The sequence below is a fragment of the Poecile atricapillus genome, chromosome 11 (genome assembly GCF_030490865.1).
Source record: "Poecile atricapillus isolate bPoeAtr1 chromosome 11, bPoeAtr1.hap1, whole genome shotgun sequence".
Taxonomy (NCBI): Eukaryota; Metazoa; Chordata; class Aves; order Passeriformes; family Paridae; genus Poecile; species Poecile atricapillus.
The window spans coordinates 13,706,416-13,723,620 of NC_081259.1; the positions used below are offsets into that span (position 1 = coordinate 13,706,416).

The following is a 17,205-nucleotide window of genomic DNA, read 5'->3' on the forward strand; positions in this document are numbered from 1 at the left end:
TGATCTTATATATATTGTTAATTATTTGGTTTATAATTAATCTGAAATACTCAGGAGATACAGGCATTTGAAGCTACTTGGCTAGTTAATTTATTTTTATTTATTTTATTTTATTTATTTTAATATTACTGCAAGCAGAAAAATTTATACCTGATGGCAGGACACAAGAAACCTACATCAAAGATTAGTGGGAAGGGCCATTCTGTTGTATTTGATGAGCAAAATAGGAGTGTAAATGCTGTAATAGTGGCTTGTCATACAAAAAGTATGGATATGGATGTTTGATAGATCAGGTTGTATCAGGACCTCTGTGTACAAGAGTGTTTATGTTGCTTCAAAATCATCCAGATTGGTACAATGAATAAAGGTGTTTTGTGATATATAGGCTGTTAAGGATTTTTTTGCATGGAGAGAGGAAGTAGTTTTTATGCCAGTGTTCAACAGAATTTACATCTGCTGGTGGTATCAGATAGGTTGGCAAGTAATGTGCAGTGCATTCAGTCTATGTGATTAGAGTGCCACATAGATCTGTTTGCAAATAATGTTAGAAACATACTCAACGTTATCTGATAGAGGAGTAGAGCATTGTTTGTCATTATGATTCTGTTGTTTGTCATTATGAGTCTATTCTCATGCTCACTAACGTGGTGCTAGTTTGGGATTTTTTGTTGGGTTTTTATTGTTGTCATTGTCTAGTTTCAGGCTTTTTTAACAGAGAATTTTAAATAAAGTCACAGATATTAAGATATTATTTTTCTTTGCTACAATTTACCTTTTTAACTTTTTTTTTTGTGTTATGTCTTTTGCTTGTGGTAGTTTTCAGACAGTGGTGACTATTCTTGACTTCATTTCTTTTTTATTGAGACTGAGACCAGACTATTTCCATTTAACAACAGGGAAAATTTTACTCTTCCATAGCGTACCTCTGTGGGGTAATAATTACCTTTAATTTAATAATAAATTAAAAATTTGATGTCTTTCTGATTAAGAATAGATTTCTCCATAACTGAAAATGCTAGAACAGAGGTTAATATGAATTCTACTCCAGTTTTTGATGTCATAGAAAATTTTCTGGTTTTCAATCTGACTCTACAACACAGCAGTCCAGAATTGTACTATTTTAACCATGAGTGCTCTATCACTGCAGATGAAGTGCCACTGTTTCAGTAAAATTTGGAAACAGCTTTTGGAGTGTAATGCTGCAGTTAAAAGGTTGTAGCATATTGCAACTAGTACTGTTCAAATTCCACTGAAATTGTATCAGCTCAGGAGGGCAGTTGCAAACTGCACAGCACTTCAAATTTACATCTGTATTTAGAGAAGCTGCCTGAACAAATGATATTGTTCAGAAAAAGCTGTAATCATCACGTTATGAAAAGGCTTATCTAAGCCTGACCTTGACTGATTTATTTGGCATGTCATATGTCTGACCTTGTTCTCAGAATGGTAAAACAGACGCTCAGAGTTTAGAGCTGATTGATTTATCAGCACATTTAAGAATGCAACGAAGCTGGTGATCATGTTACCATTAACACATGTATGTGTTAATATGATTATGTTATAATTAAAGAGAAGGAGGAATTTTACCGGAGCAAAGGAACAGCAAAACACAGTGGTTGCCTTTTGCACATGTTATGAACTAAAATGGTCCTCCTTTAAGACAAGAAAAAAATATAAATCTCTGGGTAGCATACATGAGAAGAAGCTTTGGTTTTGGTTTTTTCTCATCTTGTTAATTTAGGTGAATCTAGCACAAAACCTTTGGAATGAATAGTAACTGTTGAATCTTTTTCTACTTACCCTGATAATACAATGTGTCTTCCTCAAAGCTAATAAAAATCACCCACATAGAGCAGAGACTTAAAAACTGGCTTAAGCATTCCAAATGATACTGAGATATAATCTGTGTGCCTTTTTTGTAGAAATGGCTTGGGATTCATAGTTGACATGTAAAATGAAACAAAATTAAATAAATCTAGTATATTCTGGAAACCTATTTTGGAATAATGCTGTACAGTGAACAGTGCTTACTCAAGTTACTCAGGGAAAAGTGAAGATTTATAAGTGTGGAGCATTGCAAACACACTTTGGTACTTTAAGTGATTTAATGTATGTAACTGTTAAACCATATATATATATAATATGAAAATATGAAAAAATCCCAATAGGATCCCGCTGACTTACTCTGCTCTAAGGTGAAATCTCAGGGCTATAATAAATCATGCTAAAAACCCATGGTCTTGATAGCAGTAAAAGAAACAAATGATATAATAAGAATTACTTGGGCATGGAAACGTTGTATGCTCTTATCCATACATCCATAATTCATCTGAATCTGCATCCTGAATGCTGTGTCTGAGGCTGGTATGTTCACCTCAAACAAGATACACAGCAATTGAAAAAGATTCAGAAAGGGTGATCTAGGTTTTGAAATGCCACTGTTTTTTTTTTTTTTCTCTGCCTGCCTGAGGCAGCTTTTGCCATGTTGAAATAACACTTTTTTGTTTCAGTTACAGAAGCTGGTTTGTAACAGATCTAAAATGTGTACAGAGTCAAATGGTGGAGTGACTGGTCCAAGTCAATGTTTCATCTTTCGTGACCTAACCCCTCTCCCCCTTTCATTTTCTGCCCTCTTTTACTAACCTTCTAAAAGCCTGGTAAGATTCTGATTGATTTTCAGTGTGGTACAAACACAGATGCAGTGTGGGGAAGAGAGGGAGGCTACGCAGACAGAAATGTGATGGTGGAAGGAAAGGTGCAGGCACTCCTGAAATAGGTACTGATATTGGAAAAAACTGTTTTAGAACTGTGCATGAAAAAATTGGGGGACAGATTTGATTTGTTTTGCCCAACAGGTCCATTCTGTGTGTGGAAAGGAAGTTGGTAATAGCATCATGCATGTTTTCAGGACCCATTTAATGAAGTACCAAACAGAGTATTAGCATAATCCACAAGAATATAAAATGTGCCTCTAAAGCACTCTGACTGTGTAACTTGGTGTCTGTGTCTTTAAGTTCCACCTCCTCTAGTCCTTCATTTCCATCCAATTTACTCCTCCATTTATTTGGTGGGTACATTTGTGTGGGTGCAGACAGTACCATGAAACTACAGCTGAGTGGGTTTTATACTGTATATAGTGTCAAGAAGGCCTCTCAGCAAAATGTCCTGCAGAGTTCTGTTTGAGTTGGATTGGACCATATCTATATAGGATAAGAAAGAAATAATCCCGTTTATCTGTAATAGTCATTTAACTACTGCAGACCTTCCTCTGCTAGGACTATTTCAGTAAGTCTGGGTTGGGAACAGGGATTGTTTGTATGATTCTTCATTTTCTTCATTTCTGAAGCTTGGCAAGAGCTTGTAATGCCAGGTACTTGTTTAATGCCATCAGGAGGATCTCTAATCCTTGTTAGCAGAAGCCAGTTTATGTATTCAGGTGGTTTGTCTCGTGACAGTACATGTTTGTTTGTGTATGTATGGGAGGTGTTTGACTCTGTCAAACAGGAGGGAGCCATGTGGACACAGAGTTAGTTAATATTTTACTCCAGTCTATCCAACAACTGACCTTCAGAAGACTGTTAGCATAAGCCAATCTGAGTATGTCATGATACATAGCCAGGGGGATAAAATGACATTGATGCAGGTACTGGTTAAGAGGCTAATACTTTCCTGGCTCTGGATTTTATAACTTATATAAACGTTAGGTCATGCCTAAATTGGAAAATTTTATTTAACATGTTCTGTGTAAAAGAGGGCTGCATTCTCAGTCTTCAAATGTAGGTAATTAAGTCTTTCATTGCATCTCATAAATGAAAACCTAAATGGTTTTGAAGTAATAATAAAGACATGGTACCATTTCAAGCAGTGAAAATTACCTTGTAAGAAAACAAATATTTTCTCTAAACTCTCACCAGTGAATTTTTAACGAGTTAGTAGAGTGGCTCTAGCCGAAATGAAATGAGAGACCAGTCTCATGTACTTGTAAATTTGTGCACTTGCTTACTGAATAATCTCTCGAAGTACAGCAGAGAATTTAAGCTGGTTGCAGTGTACCTTGCTAAGAGAGGAAAAAACACTGACCCTTTTAATAGGTAACTAATAATAGTTAACTTCCAAAGATGTAGCCATGTGTTGAAGTTGGCTAGGCCTCAGTTTGAGATGATGGGAAGAATTAATGTAATCAGTGTCAGGTAGAAAAACAGTAAGTGCAGCCATTTAGACTTTTTTTCTCAGAAGTTTTGTTGTTTTTGTTGTTACCTTCTTTTGGGGAGTAGGTAGAATGGGTTGGGTGGGTTGGAAGCCTAACACTCCATTTTTAAGGTTTTTTTTATACCTGTTTTGTAGAGATATGAGATTTAATTATCTATGCTATCCTATGGTTACTCTATTATTCATCCCAAGGCTTCCAACTGATTTAAGAAATAGTGTCTGGGGTTAGAAGAATTGCCTAAAGGTAAACAGTGGGTAATAATGCTGGAACTACAAGGAGAGCTAGAAGCAGAAATAAAGACCTGTTATTTGCATTCATGAACTTTGAAAATTAGATGATCGTAGCTGAATACTGATTTCAGAAGCTCTCTTTACAGAAGAGCTAATAATGATTACAATTAAAGAGTTGTCCCTATGTGGAGACTCAATATGTTTGTCTTTTTTTTCCCTTGGTGTCAGTCTTTGGGTATTGAATGTTTGGGGTTTTTTTCTTTGGAAATCACCTGCATGTTAGCTAAGAAAATCAGTGTCTAGTTTAAATAAAACTATTTTGTTTATATACAAAAAGAAGAGGAAAAGACAATAGAAAGATATTTGATATCTCCATGACTGCTACCCCCTCTGGATCATCTGAGGGAGCTGGGTAGATATGAATCCCTGAAGCCACATGAAACTTCTTACATGTAGCTCAAGAAGTTAAACTAGTCCACCATCAACCTAAAAAGGTGGCCCATGAGTCTTCAGAGCTGGTTTCAACAGCCAGTATCTTCATACCTGAAGTGTTCTAATCCAGGAATAGAATGAAGTGAGCAGCAACACCATTTCCCTTTTTCAGAAGATTTTGGAATATTATTCTCTCATTTACTTAGATTGCACAATTATGAGTATGAAAACAAATATTTGAAAATCTGTTACTTGCATTAAAAAGCTCCAGTTTGTGCCCCAGCTCATTTTGAATGGAGAGTTATTCTTCCAAGTATGGCTGTTAAAGAACAAACAATTAACTGGTTGAAATAGTTTTCACAGAATAATAGAATCAATTAGCTTGGAAAAGGACTCTGAGATTATTGAGTCCATTCAGTGACCAAACACCTCAATGTCAGCTGCACCATGGCACCAAATGCCATGTCCAGTCTTTCCTTAAACACCTTCAGGGACAGTGAATCCACCACCTCCCTGGGCAGCCCGTTCCAGTGTCTAATCACGATGGCTGAGAAGTAATTCTTCCTAATGTCAAACCTAAACCTCCTCTGGTGCAGCTTGAGGCCACATCCTCCTGTCCTGTCTCTGTTCCCTGGGAGAAGAGACCGACCCCCACCTGCCCACACCCTCCTGTCAGGGAGTTGTAGAGTGATAAGGTCACCCCTGAGCCTCCTCTTCTCCATGCTGAGCTCCTTGGCTCCCTCAGCCGCTCCTCATCAGACTTATGGTCCAGACTCTTCCCCAGATCTGCTGCCCTTCTCTGGACCTGCTCCAGCCCCTCAATGTCCTTCCTGCACTGGGGAGCTGAGAACTGGACATGCAATTCCTGATACTCAGTTGAACTGGATTCTGGAAAGAAATGTAAAGGGTTTTAGAAGAATTTGCTGACTTTTTCCCAATAAACATTGGATTTAGCCAAAATTTAATGATTGTAATATGTGGCAGATGAGATACTGAATTCCACACACTTTAAGCCTTCCTTTATTTTGTAAAAGGACTCTAAGGATCCCATAGTGTGTAGTCACTGCTAAAGGGGAGTTCCACCAGCTAAAACACTGAAGTCAGCCAAAACTATTTTTTAATGATCAGTTACACAACCTCTCTTATGTCTTTGCCAGTGTTGAGGGTGTGGTAAAAAAAAAAGGTGTGGAGCCACAGAGTATTCTCTGCATTCCTATCCTAAAGTATTTTTTTCTGTATTCAGGTTTAAACTGAACATTTCATTTGCATCTCAAGGACCTTGATGGGTGTTCTGTCCAGTTTCTTTAGGTTTACACACTAATGAGTGCTGGGAAAGACTTTGATGCCTTTTATACTATCTGTTCACTGCTTGCAACAAAGTACAGAGTAGACTACTGTATAAATATATTTGCTTTACTGAGTGTTTTACAACAAAGGTGTTGGAACAACATTTATTGTTTAATTTTAACTTGGTCTCGACTAAATTTAGTATGTTTAAAAATACTTCTGGATGCATATATAACTCTATACAAGGACAAAAACTCAAGTTTTATTAAATTAATTTCTTGTTAGGCAAAACACCATAAAGGAGTAGTTTGGAAGGTGAGGGAAATGTATTTTACTGATGTTCCCTTATGTTCCATAGGCCTAGAGCTGAAAATCAAATGCCACATGCATATAAACTCCAGCAGCTGTGACTGTGTGGCTCAGATAAGCAGACCTATGCTAGGTAAAATTTTATAGATCAGGTGTACATAGCAAACCAGACAATACACACACATATATATGTAAGTAAATATTTATGTGCTTGTGCATGCATTCATTCACTTCACATCTGTTAGGAGTTAAGTGGAGCTTGTACATACTATTAAAAACATCTTCTGGAGAAAGAATTATAGACATTTTTCACAAATTTTTAATTCCTTTTCTCAATACAGCTGCCATCTTCTAAGTAATATGATTCCCTGTATTAAATATGGGAAAGTAAGACGTAGAGAGATCAATGTTGAGAGGATCCTTTAGTTCTGCATCTCTAAACTAAAATACCTAGGTTAATATTGTTAGTCATTCTAAAGTCCTTGATATAGTCAGGGTACAATTTTTGCTCACTTTAGTTGCAACTGTGCACTTAAATCTGTGGAAACCAAATGCCAGTGTCTCAAACACTGGGGAAGTTAAGGAGCATGTAGTTACTGATCCTCTGGAAAGATCTGGCTGAGTGGCTTGCCTCAGGAGGTCTTTGACAGAGACAACAACAGACTCCATATTATCTAGGGCTGGGTTTGGATACCTTAGCTGTGAAACTGTCCTTTCAATTTATTGCCTCACTCATTTCTGCTGTAAACTCTTAACTTCTCAAGCTAATTGACTAATCCTTTAAGCTTAGTATTAAAATGTATGAGAACTATTAAAAAGTCAGTGGTTATTGAGCACCATGGATTACCTTCTGCCATGTATGATCTATTTTTCTGGTTAAAAAATGATTTTTTTCAGTGTATCTTTCTTTTAGGATTTGATAACTTGATTTATTTGGCTTGAGTCCACTGCTGGACTAGTAAGTAAAGTTACTGCATGTGTACTGTGGCACAATGGCAACATCAGAATGCAGAAGCTTATCTTCAGTCAGTCACAGAGGACTTTGTATTGTGGGAACTTCTCTGTACAACTGTGTTTTCTTTCTTCTAGACAAGCTTTTTTCTCTTTATTCTCAACTTTTTCCAGAAATTTGCAACCCATTTCCAGCTCCTTTTCCTAATCTCTGTAATTTAATTTTGCTGATAAGGCTTACACAGTCTTAATCAGGAGTTTAAACATGATCAAATTTGAGAAAGTATAATAAAATATTCAGTGGATTCAAAGGTAATAAATAAGAAGGTGATATGAGTGTGGTTAAGAAGTCTTTGACTTCTGAGGTTATTAAAAGAAATGTATTGTTTCCTAAGAGATTGGGGAGATGAATATCTGAATGTAAAACTGTCCAAACATAGGGACTAAAAGGCACTGAATGCCCTGGAAGACAGAGTGAGGACAGGCACATTGAAAGGAAAGACAAAACAAATGCAAGTAAATAAGTATTATAAGCAAAATGGTATAGGGTATTTACTTACATAAATATAAGTGTGTAATACAATGCAGTAAATAGTAACAGTAAGAAGTTGGTTTACTAAAACATACTGCCACAACTAGTAAGTGTGACTAAAAAGAAATAAACATTTTCTATGTCACAGGGAAGAAACTGCAAAATTGGAATTCACATATGTTAATTTTAAGATCCAAAAGAGCCCACTTCAAATTTAATAAAATTGTTCCCTTCTCCTCCTGTTTTTTGAGGGGCTCGGATTTTTGCAGAGGTATTTTGTTTTTTTTTTCCTTTGTATGGCAAATATGTCTGAATATACAGTATTTCATTCCAAGTTTTGTTGACAAGAATCTTGTTTAACCAGTTTTGTCTGTTTTGTGCTCTGTATGTTTATGTGCATAATCTCCTTTAAACTTTCTGAAGAGACTGATGCACAATTCTTTGAACTTAAGTTCTTATATTAACAATATCTGTTAATGTTTTATATTGAACTTAAATCATTACTTTGTGACCTTCACCTAATTCTGTTACTGTGGGTTAAATTGTATAAACTTAGTTAAAATAGTTGCCAGATCTTTTCCAGCATCCTCAAATAAATAAATGTAAAAGATTTATGAATGGGCATCAACGGGAGCCATTAATTGATGTTGTGTCATTAAGCCTTGAGGACCATTCGTTAACTCACACTGTTTATGTGCAGCACCATTACAAGCAAGTCACATGTGGACTGAGGGAAATGGATCCACAGCACAATCTCTCCGTCTGTTTTTTTCCTCATTTGTGCTCACTACCCCTTCAATGTTCAGTTTTCCTTCTTCTTTCACCCTCGCCACTCTAACCCACTAATTGAATGCTTTTGCAAACAGCCTGCATCTCCTTTATTTAAATGTGTGAACTGAATTTTCAGTGAAAACATACATCCCTGTTCATGCAGGCAGAACCCCAGAGATTACCCCTGGCTGTTGGCAAATACTTCTGGACAGTTTAAACTCTCCTTGTTGCCACTTTCAGTTTCAGCCTATGAAGCACAGCGATTGCTATTCATACTTTATCAACATACATAATAATTTCAATGTCATTTCAATGCTGTGGTTTTCATATCTTCTACTTCCGTGTTTTGTTAGGGAAAAAATTCTCTGCGGAGTATAGTGAGGCATCTCTAATGCCAATGTTAAATTGTACCTATGGTTTGTACAGAGTAATGTGGCTGCTGGCTGTGTGGGACTGCTGAGCACACTGCCTGTGTGCAGGGGTTCCATAGCAAAGGGCACAGCAATCCTTTTGTGCGTCAGCAGTAGCCATGTATGGCCTGAACCTTATGTAAGTGTTCAATATATGGACAGGGATGTCTCTCCACCAGGTTCTCCCCTAATGGTGTTGTCACAAGGTCTGTCAGAACTGCATTTCAGTGCTTGTATGCTCTGTGTATGTTCTCCAGTGATCCCTAGGCATTTCACTGTCATGTTTGCCTGCCTTCCCAAGGGCAGGCCTGGAGGGGAGGTACAAGGTGATGAGGGGTACCAGGGAAGACTAACAGTGGAGAATACAAGGCAAGAGCTGTGGAGACTTTTGATATCTTAACTTTCTGTGGCAATATGCTATATGTTATATACATTGCCAAAAGCTCTTATAATCTGGAAACTTCATTTGTGCCAGTGGAGAAGCTCTGCATGAAATTCTCAGTACTCTAGGGAAAAAAGAATATAAGCTTTTTTCTGTCTAAATCCAGCTGTGTAATTTGGCTCTTGGGGAAGTGATGCTATGTGTGCTTTTTCTTACACAAGGAACATCTAAACTGTGTTTGTGTGGCTTGACTTTGTTTAAACTTCACTATCAAATTGAAGGTACTTTTGGATTGTTTTGTCTGGTATCCTTCTGAATAATATCCTCAAGGTGATCTTCCATGCTTTGTGTGTAGTACAGTTGTGTAAGGTAAACAGGTAAGATAGATACTCCTGTGTTTCTTTTCAGTCTTATCTGAAACAAGTTGAGAAGATGTTGAAGCAATGTGTACAGTGAAACCACATTGTGAAGAAAATTCCTTGTACTCTCCCCAGAAGTAGGAAACATGTTCACTCTCCAGCTACAGTACAGTGCAGCTCCCCATATATACCAAGAGAGTTTTCTACCATCTTGAAAAAGCATGTGTGTGTGAAAGAAAGGAATTCTGTCTGTGACATGTTAGAGAATTTGTTTGGACGGGTGTAACCCTTGTAATGATGCCAAGATCATTGGAGACTTGTGAAGATCTGCTGGCTAAGTGCTGGTCACTCAATCAGCTGGAACCTTAGGAAGGTTTTATTTATATATCAAATTTATTTCCAGTATTTTAAATTAGGTTAATAAAGACAGTACTTGCAACTTGCCCTTCTCTATATTTTGCATGTATTCACCTAATTTCTTGCTAACTTACTGAAAAATACAGTGAAAAAGGAGAGCAAATAATAGCTTAGGACACAGATCCTAACATTAAACTAAGATACATAGAACAAAAAGCAGGCTGGAGCAGGTCTCTAGATATAAAGGCATGAATGTAATCTGAACTTTAGGTTAAATCATATATAGAGATAGATATTACTTCTATGTTTATTTATGTATATGGATCTTGGGGGGCGGGAGGATCATTGGGTTGTTTGCTTTTGTGCATGTGTGCATCCACTTTGAAGTAAATACTGCTTCCTGTGTTGGGAAAGTAGAGCAAACCATGGCTGATGAAGTGGAATCCCCACATCTGATGTTGGGTCTACTGCAGTCCTCTCTTACTGTGCAGCCCCATGTAAGCAGTTGGATGAAAAAGAACAGACAAATCAACATTCCTTTCCCTGAACTCCCCAGCATGCCTCAGCTGCTTTCACTCAGCTCCAGAAAGGAGAAATGAGACTAAAAGGAGCCACTGGTGAAGTGCTTGCTAATTAGTAAAACTTTGCTGCATGAAGAAAGCAAAAATTAAAGGAATATATAAATGTTATTGAAATTTCAGAATTTCAGTACGTGAAAACTTAAAGCACCGACAGAGATTTATTTCAAAGCTTTTAACTAGTCGTGTACTTAGAAGAACAAGTTTTTTCAAGATTTTCAAAAGACCAGAACTTGTCAGCCTGCTTATGCTGCCAGTTTTTGTATAATAAGTTCATTGACCCTGTAGACAGTCTGAGTGTTTTCTGAGTTGCCGCTTTATCTAATTTGCATGATTTTAAAGCTGCTGCTTGCTAGAAAACAGTCTAGTGAGGGCACTCTTTGTAAACACCCTTTTATATAACTTGTTCCTTTGGGTAAGGAGAGGGGAAGATCAGGAGCAGCAATCAAAAATAGAATAAATGAAAAGTTATTTTTATACTTTCATAAAATATTTCACAAAATAGTTTCTGAGTAGTTTGATGGGATTTCTTTTGTTTTCACCCAGATAAACACAATTTCACATGCAAAAAATGTCATGCTTCAATAATGAATGTGTAATTACATATTGTTACCAGATAATGTAGAGGCCTACAGTATAAATGGATTTGAGAAGGATTAGAGAAATTAATGGATGATACATTCATGGAAGAAAACCAGTGAAAGCTGGGAGTGTATAATGATGAAAGGCTTGCCTCATGGTTGTTTTTCCTCTTTTTGCCTGTAAGCCTCAGTCACGGCCATGAGAAAGAAACCTGGTCTAGATCCATTCCTATGTTTGCTCTGATGTTCTTGCTGTTGTTTAAAGTCTTGCTGTAGAAGACAGTGGGGCTGCACTTGAACCAGATCTTTGTACAGAGCATTGTTTTGTATCAGCCCTTGAATTCCTAGAAGCAAGAAACAGCCATTATATCCTGGATTCTTTTATGTTCTTTGGAGGGAATTCTGAATGAGAAGTCAGTGAAGAGCAAAGATTAAATCCTTCCTGCTCTTTACAGAATTTAATGTTTATAGGTGCATCCCTGGTCTGTGTTACAAGAGTATAGATAGTATAACAATATAGACAGATACTTCGACTTATGGTTTCCACAGTAAATGGTAGGGTGTTTTAGAGGGTAAGTGGTAAGCTGATGATTAGCTCTGAAAAGTATCATGCTGCAGCCAGCTGCCCTGCAAAAAAGAGTCAAAAATCCAGTGCCATAAGTTGTGATGCATTGTTCATTATTGTAATTTGTGTTTGTGCTATGTATTGATTTAAATTTCTGAAAAAAAAAAGTATTTTTTTTGAATACAAGTTGAACTCCGTATTCAATACAAGTTGAACTACCACTGTTTATTTAGTGTTAAGATCTCTTTATATTAAATCTGTCATTTACTGTGCAGCCCCAGCAATAGTTGCATGGATGTAGTGTATTGAATGTTAATGCTTGGAATCATCAGTGGGGTGAGGCTGCTTAAATTCTGTGTTGTTGTGGAAGATACTCTTCGTAAATATGTTCTTACTTAAAGGTCAATATAGCTTCTTTTATCTGTTACATTTTTTAGTTTACTTGGAATTACCTAACAATGGGATTTGGTAATGAAATATTTTAGGGCCATAAAGAGGAAGATGTTATGGTGAAAATGATGACTGTTCAGGTATCATATATTACTTTATCTGTTGATATACCCAAGGAGAAAAAATGCTGAAGTCTCTGTTGATATTTAATGTTATATCCTAGCTGTGATGCCTTATGGAACTCCTGTTGGAAAACAGCATCAATTCTTTGTTTTTGAAACATGACATAATTTGTTTTCAATAGAGTGCTACTGTCCTTGCAAGTGAAAAAAATGCTGCACAAGAGGAGCGAAATAGTGTAAAAAATCAAGTCAAAGAGCTGATGGAAGAAAATGAACGGTTGAAGAGAACGCTTACTGAGCTAGAGAGGAAAATTGAGGAGCTGCACAAACAAATTGATAATATGAAAGGAGAAGAAAATTCAGTGAAGGAAAAATTAAAGACATATGAGGTAAGTTAAGAAAACAAGCCCCTTAAGTAGTCTTCTGCTTTGCAGTGGATTCATTGTAGAATAAAAACTGACTAAAAGGAGGATGGACAGTGCCATAGGAAAGGGTAAGGAAAACCAGCAGGTTGACAAGAAGCAGGATGCAGTTTGCTGACATGTAGGAAAGATTTTCCCATCGAAAACCAGCGGAAAACCAAATCACACCTTCAGATAGACCAGAGTGAAAAGACTTTACAGCTCAGTTTACTTGTCAGATTAAAGGCCTGGCCACTGTTTCTGAATGTATCAAATTGCATCATTGCAGGAAGAGAAGCAGCAATTAGAAGAAGCTTTGAAACGTGCTGAAAAGGAGGGAAAAGAACTGCTAGTATTAAAAGAAACTTTGGAAAGCCAGCTAGAAGATGTACAGGTAAGAGCAAGAAGAATTTAGATAATTTAATTTATCAAAATTATATGTACCTCTCAAAAGTGAGGTACATGTAAATTGCTAGTGCTACTTTTTTAATTGAATAGATGTTTTCCCCTGTTGTCTTCAACATAAATTTTACATTTCTGTTCTGAAAATCTGAAAATGAAACTTGTCTCTGAGTGGATTAAAAGCCAAGGAAAGACTGTGTTAACCAGCATGTTCTCATGGTTCAGTTAATTAAGGCAAAAAGAAAAAATAATGACAGCAAGAAAATACTTTGTCTTTAAAATTGAACGTGCTTCAAGAATATGAGGTATTAACAATATGGGTGAGTTCTGTTTCCACAAAATGATGTTTTTAAGTTGATGTTTTTTGTGACTTCATGAATAAGTGTTTCTTCTGAGGCTTTTGGTCAGGCTTGGTTTTTCGTTGTCTTCTCTTTTTTTCTTTTTTTTTTTTCTTTTTTTTCATTTTAAATCTGTTTATCTGCTCTCTCTCACCGATTCTCCTCGTTTGCATGTCTGTATCACTGATAATCGGCACAGTCACTGTAGGGGCACATTGCTCATCCCTGGCTTGCATTTAGCACACTCCCCTAAGAACTCCCTTCTGTCACAGTCTGACTCGACCTTGCTGTGTAACATGGATCAATGCACTGTACACTTCTCCTGCATCTTGATTAGCTTTGGCTCAAGATGCTTGAAAAGTGTGTTCTTTTTTTTCTGTTTATGCATCCTTCAGGGCATCGTGCCAAATAATGCTGCCTCCAAGCAGGGTCTCCAAATGAAAGAATTCTAGGGAAGGTGGCAGGAGAGTCTGTCTTGACATTTTATTCACAATTTACGTCTGAATTCTGGCACACTAAATTTAATCCTCTTTCTAATTCTACACTCTTGTCCACCGGATATGAGCACTAACAGACCTCAGGATGTAATCAGTGGCCCTTTTGTTTAGAACAATTCAGCCTTTCTGTCTTTAGAGTTGTTCTAATGAATAATGTTGTGCAGTAGGTTGATTTGGCCTTGTGTTACCATTGACAATTTAGACGACAAACTCTGGCACTGTAATAATGTGTATCCCAGTGGAAATGTAATTCCTGACTCTCTCATCTTGCTTTTTTACATAGCACAAATTACTTGTAATGGTGGTCTAGTATAAGAAAGACAATGACGATACCAATAGAACTGTAACAGTTACTGGAAACAGCCATGTCTGTTCCTCCTCCATTCTCGATTTCTAATCAGAAATGTTGGAGCTAGTGTGCACTTAATTGTAATAGACTGTTTGCGTTAGTGCTTTCATCTAAAATCATCCTCTATACTGAAATTTTGTTTATGGGTGCTTAAGTGAGGAATATTTTCGTAGCATTTTGTGTTGTGTTCTTACCTCTGTTCTAGGGTAGCCACCTCTATGTAGGGTAGTGTTTCAGGAAATAAAATACATCTCAACATTTTTGTACCATTGAGAAGTGAAATGATCTAATTATTATCCCTTTAACCATAGTATATGTTGTACTCTGATATCTTAGAAACTAACGATTATACCAACGTGGATGGCAGTGTCAAGTAATATGTGCTTTTTAAATTAAACAATCAGAACATGGGATCCTTTCAATGGGTAGAAAAATAGGAAGTTTATCTTTTCATTGTGGTAGATAATGGTAGGCATCTAGAATTAGCATTGCAGAGCATTGTAAGTTAAAAGACATTTTTAATTTTCAGTTATCAGCTGAGATGAATTACTAATTTTGTAAAGAGAACATTCAACTAGTATTGTTTGGAAAAAATGGAGAAATATCAGAATAATCTTTTAGTTTAGTGTGAAAACAAATGGCTCCTTTTCATTTCCCCCATTTTGTTCTCTTTTCATATAATGGCACTTTAGCTTCTTCACAAAGTAATTAATTGCCACTAAGTATTGGCTTTAAATTGGCAGCTGACAGGCTGTTTGCCTCGCTTGCAGTTACACTGTGACTGGCCAGCCAATTCCACTGAAAAGTGCTAAAGGATTTTTGTACATGAAGGGCACTCAAATTAGAGATTATACTTACATTGACCATTGAAGCTGTCCTATAGATTTCAAATCCAGATTTCAAATAATGAAATTCAGTATAGTGTACTGAATGGGCAGACACCGAGGAAACTGCAGCATTTGGGCAGTTGGCAGCAACATTCCCATGGCATCATGGTTTTAATACTTGAGTTAAGAAAAGAGGTATAAATGGGCATTCAGTTGTTTCTAGCATGACATATCAGTGTTTGTCCTATATTAGCTAGCAAACTGTAAAACCTGAAATTTGTCTTAATTTTACAGCAGCTGCTGGTATTACTGTGTTAAGTAACATACCTTTAAGGCATTAGAAAAGATGATCTACATTTCATTATATGTATTTTTTAATCTACTGCAGGAGAACATCCGTTGCGTTTCACAGGAACGACAGCAGATAAGTCAGCAACTAAAAGATGAAACTCAGCAGAAAGAGCAGTTAAAGCAGATAAAGAATGAAATGGAGAATGAACGATTGCAACTGATTAAGACTGTTGAGAAGTTACAGGAGGAGGTATGAGTTCACCCCCAAGAGGCTGCAGGGATCTGAGCATTTAACAGATAGAAGTGAATGAACTGGCAAATTGTAAAGAATTATACATTTTTAAACGTAATAAAGAAAGTAGAATACAAAGTTCAGTATTAGTTTCTTTAACCTAGAAGCTCTTATAAAAAGCTTTTCAGGGCTGGAACGATGACTAGAACACCACTATCACAAAATGGCATTGTAAACCAGTTCTATATAAACCAGATCCCAGATCTGAGTTCAGTTCTCATGTACAGTACAGTGATATTTCAGAGTTTTACAGCTGATGCTCGAAATTTCTGTATTAGATTTGTTGTGCTGTCTGTGTGTAAACTGTGCAGCTAATACCAACATGCTGAAGTGTGGCTGTGCACTTCATTGTGTCACTCAGCTGGAAGAACTGCTGACAGACAAAAAGCGTGTCTTGTCACACATGCTGTTAGAAATTAACTTTACTGTTTTGTGTTTTCCCACTTCTGCATATAAATTATTTGGGAATGTTTGATAAATTTTCTCTTTGAAACTACTGAGCTGAATACTGAAGCTGGAGGGAAAGAAACTTGCTGTATTAAACACAATGGAACCTTTTGTATATTGTATATTGTTTTTGCCCAGATGTCTGAAATGGTGGAGATCTCAAGAACATCAGCTCTAGAGCTTCAGAGCCAGCTTGATGAATACAAGGAGAAAAATCGCAGGGAATTTATAGATCTCCAGAGGCAATTGAAGGAGAAAAATATTGAGGTAGAAAAATCACGCCTGATGAACATAAGAATGCAAGATGAGGTAATGACTCATAAATTCAGTGAGAAATTCTCAACTTTGACCTAGAATTCAATGCAGGTAGTTTTCAAGATAATGAATGTTTGTTATCATGCTTTTGTGTACTCTCATGTACACCATGAGAGGTTGATCTCAGCAGGCTTTTGAGTTTGATTTTTCATGGTGATGATCAGCATGTTATTTCTGCTGGGGAAATGGGGGTTCCTGTTTAGGACAGGTAAATGCAGTGTTTGACAAATGAATGCACCTCAAGTGATATGACAGGGATTCCACTGACAATCTGCTGCTCTTTAATGCCTGCTGCTGAAGGATTGAGAATTTAGAAATGTTTTTGATTAGGAAAAACTCACCAGTTATTTAGGAAAAACAAACAAACATGCAAAAATACATTCTTCTCTTCTTTCATATGAGCCAAGGTGCAGCTTTAAATGACAAAGGTTTCTCTGCAACCAAGAATCATCCAGTCTTGAGTGTCTCCCTCACTGTATGTAAATTCTGCCATAAAGACAATCCAGTCTTTTAAAAGTTTGCATATACCTGCTCTCCAGTTGGAAAAACTATGAGAATACATTGGTCACAGATGTTTTCT

General features: G+C 36.8%; 1 protein-coding gene across 5 annotated transcripts in view; it reads left to right on the top strand.

The window, feature by feature from the left end:
• Positions 1-17,205, top strand: part of CGNL1 (cingulin like 1) — a 56,165-nt gene that overhangs the window by 23,557 nt on the left and 15,403 nt on the right. For all 5 annotated transcript variants that reach the window (XM_058846857.1, XM_058846858.1, XM_058846856.1 and 2 more), the window contains 4 exons: positions 12,649-12,855; positions 13,157-13,261; positions 15,669-15,821; positions 16,449-16,619. In XM_058846857.1, coding sequence (XP_058702840.1) covers positions 12,649-12,855; positions 13,157-13,261; positions 15,669-15,821; positions 16,449-16,619 — 636 coding nt within the window. The remainder of the gene's footprint in view (positions 1-12,648; positions 12,856-13,156; positions 13,262-15,668; positions 15,822-16,448; positions 16,620-17,205) is intronic.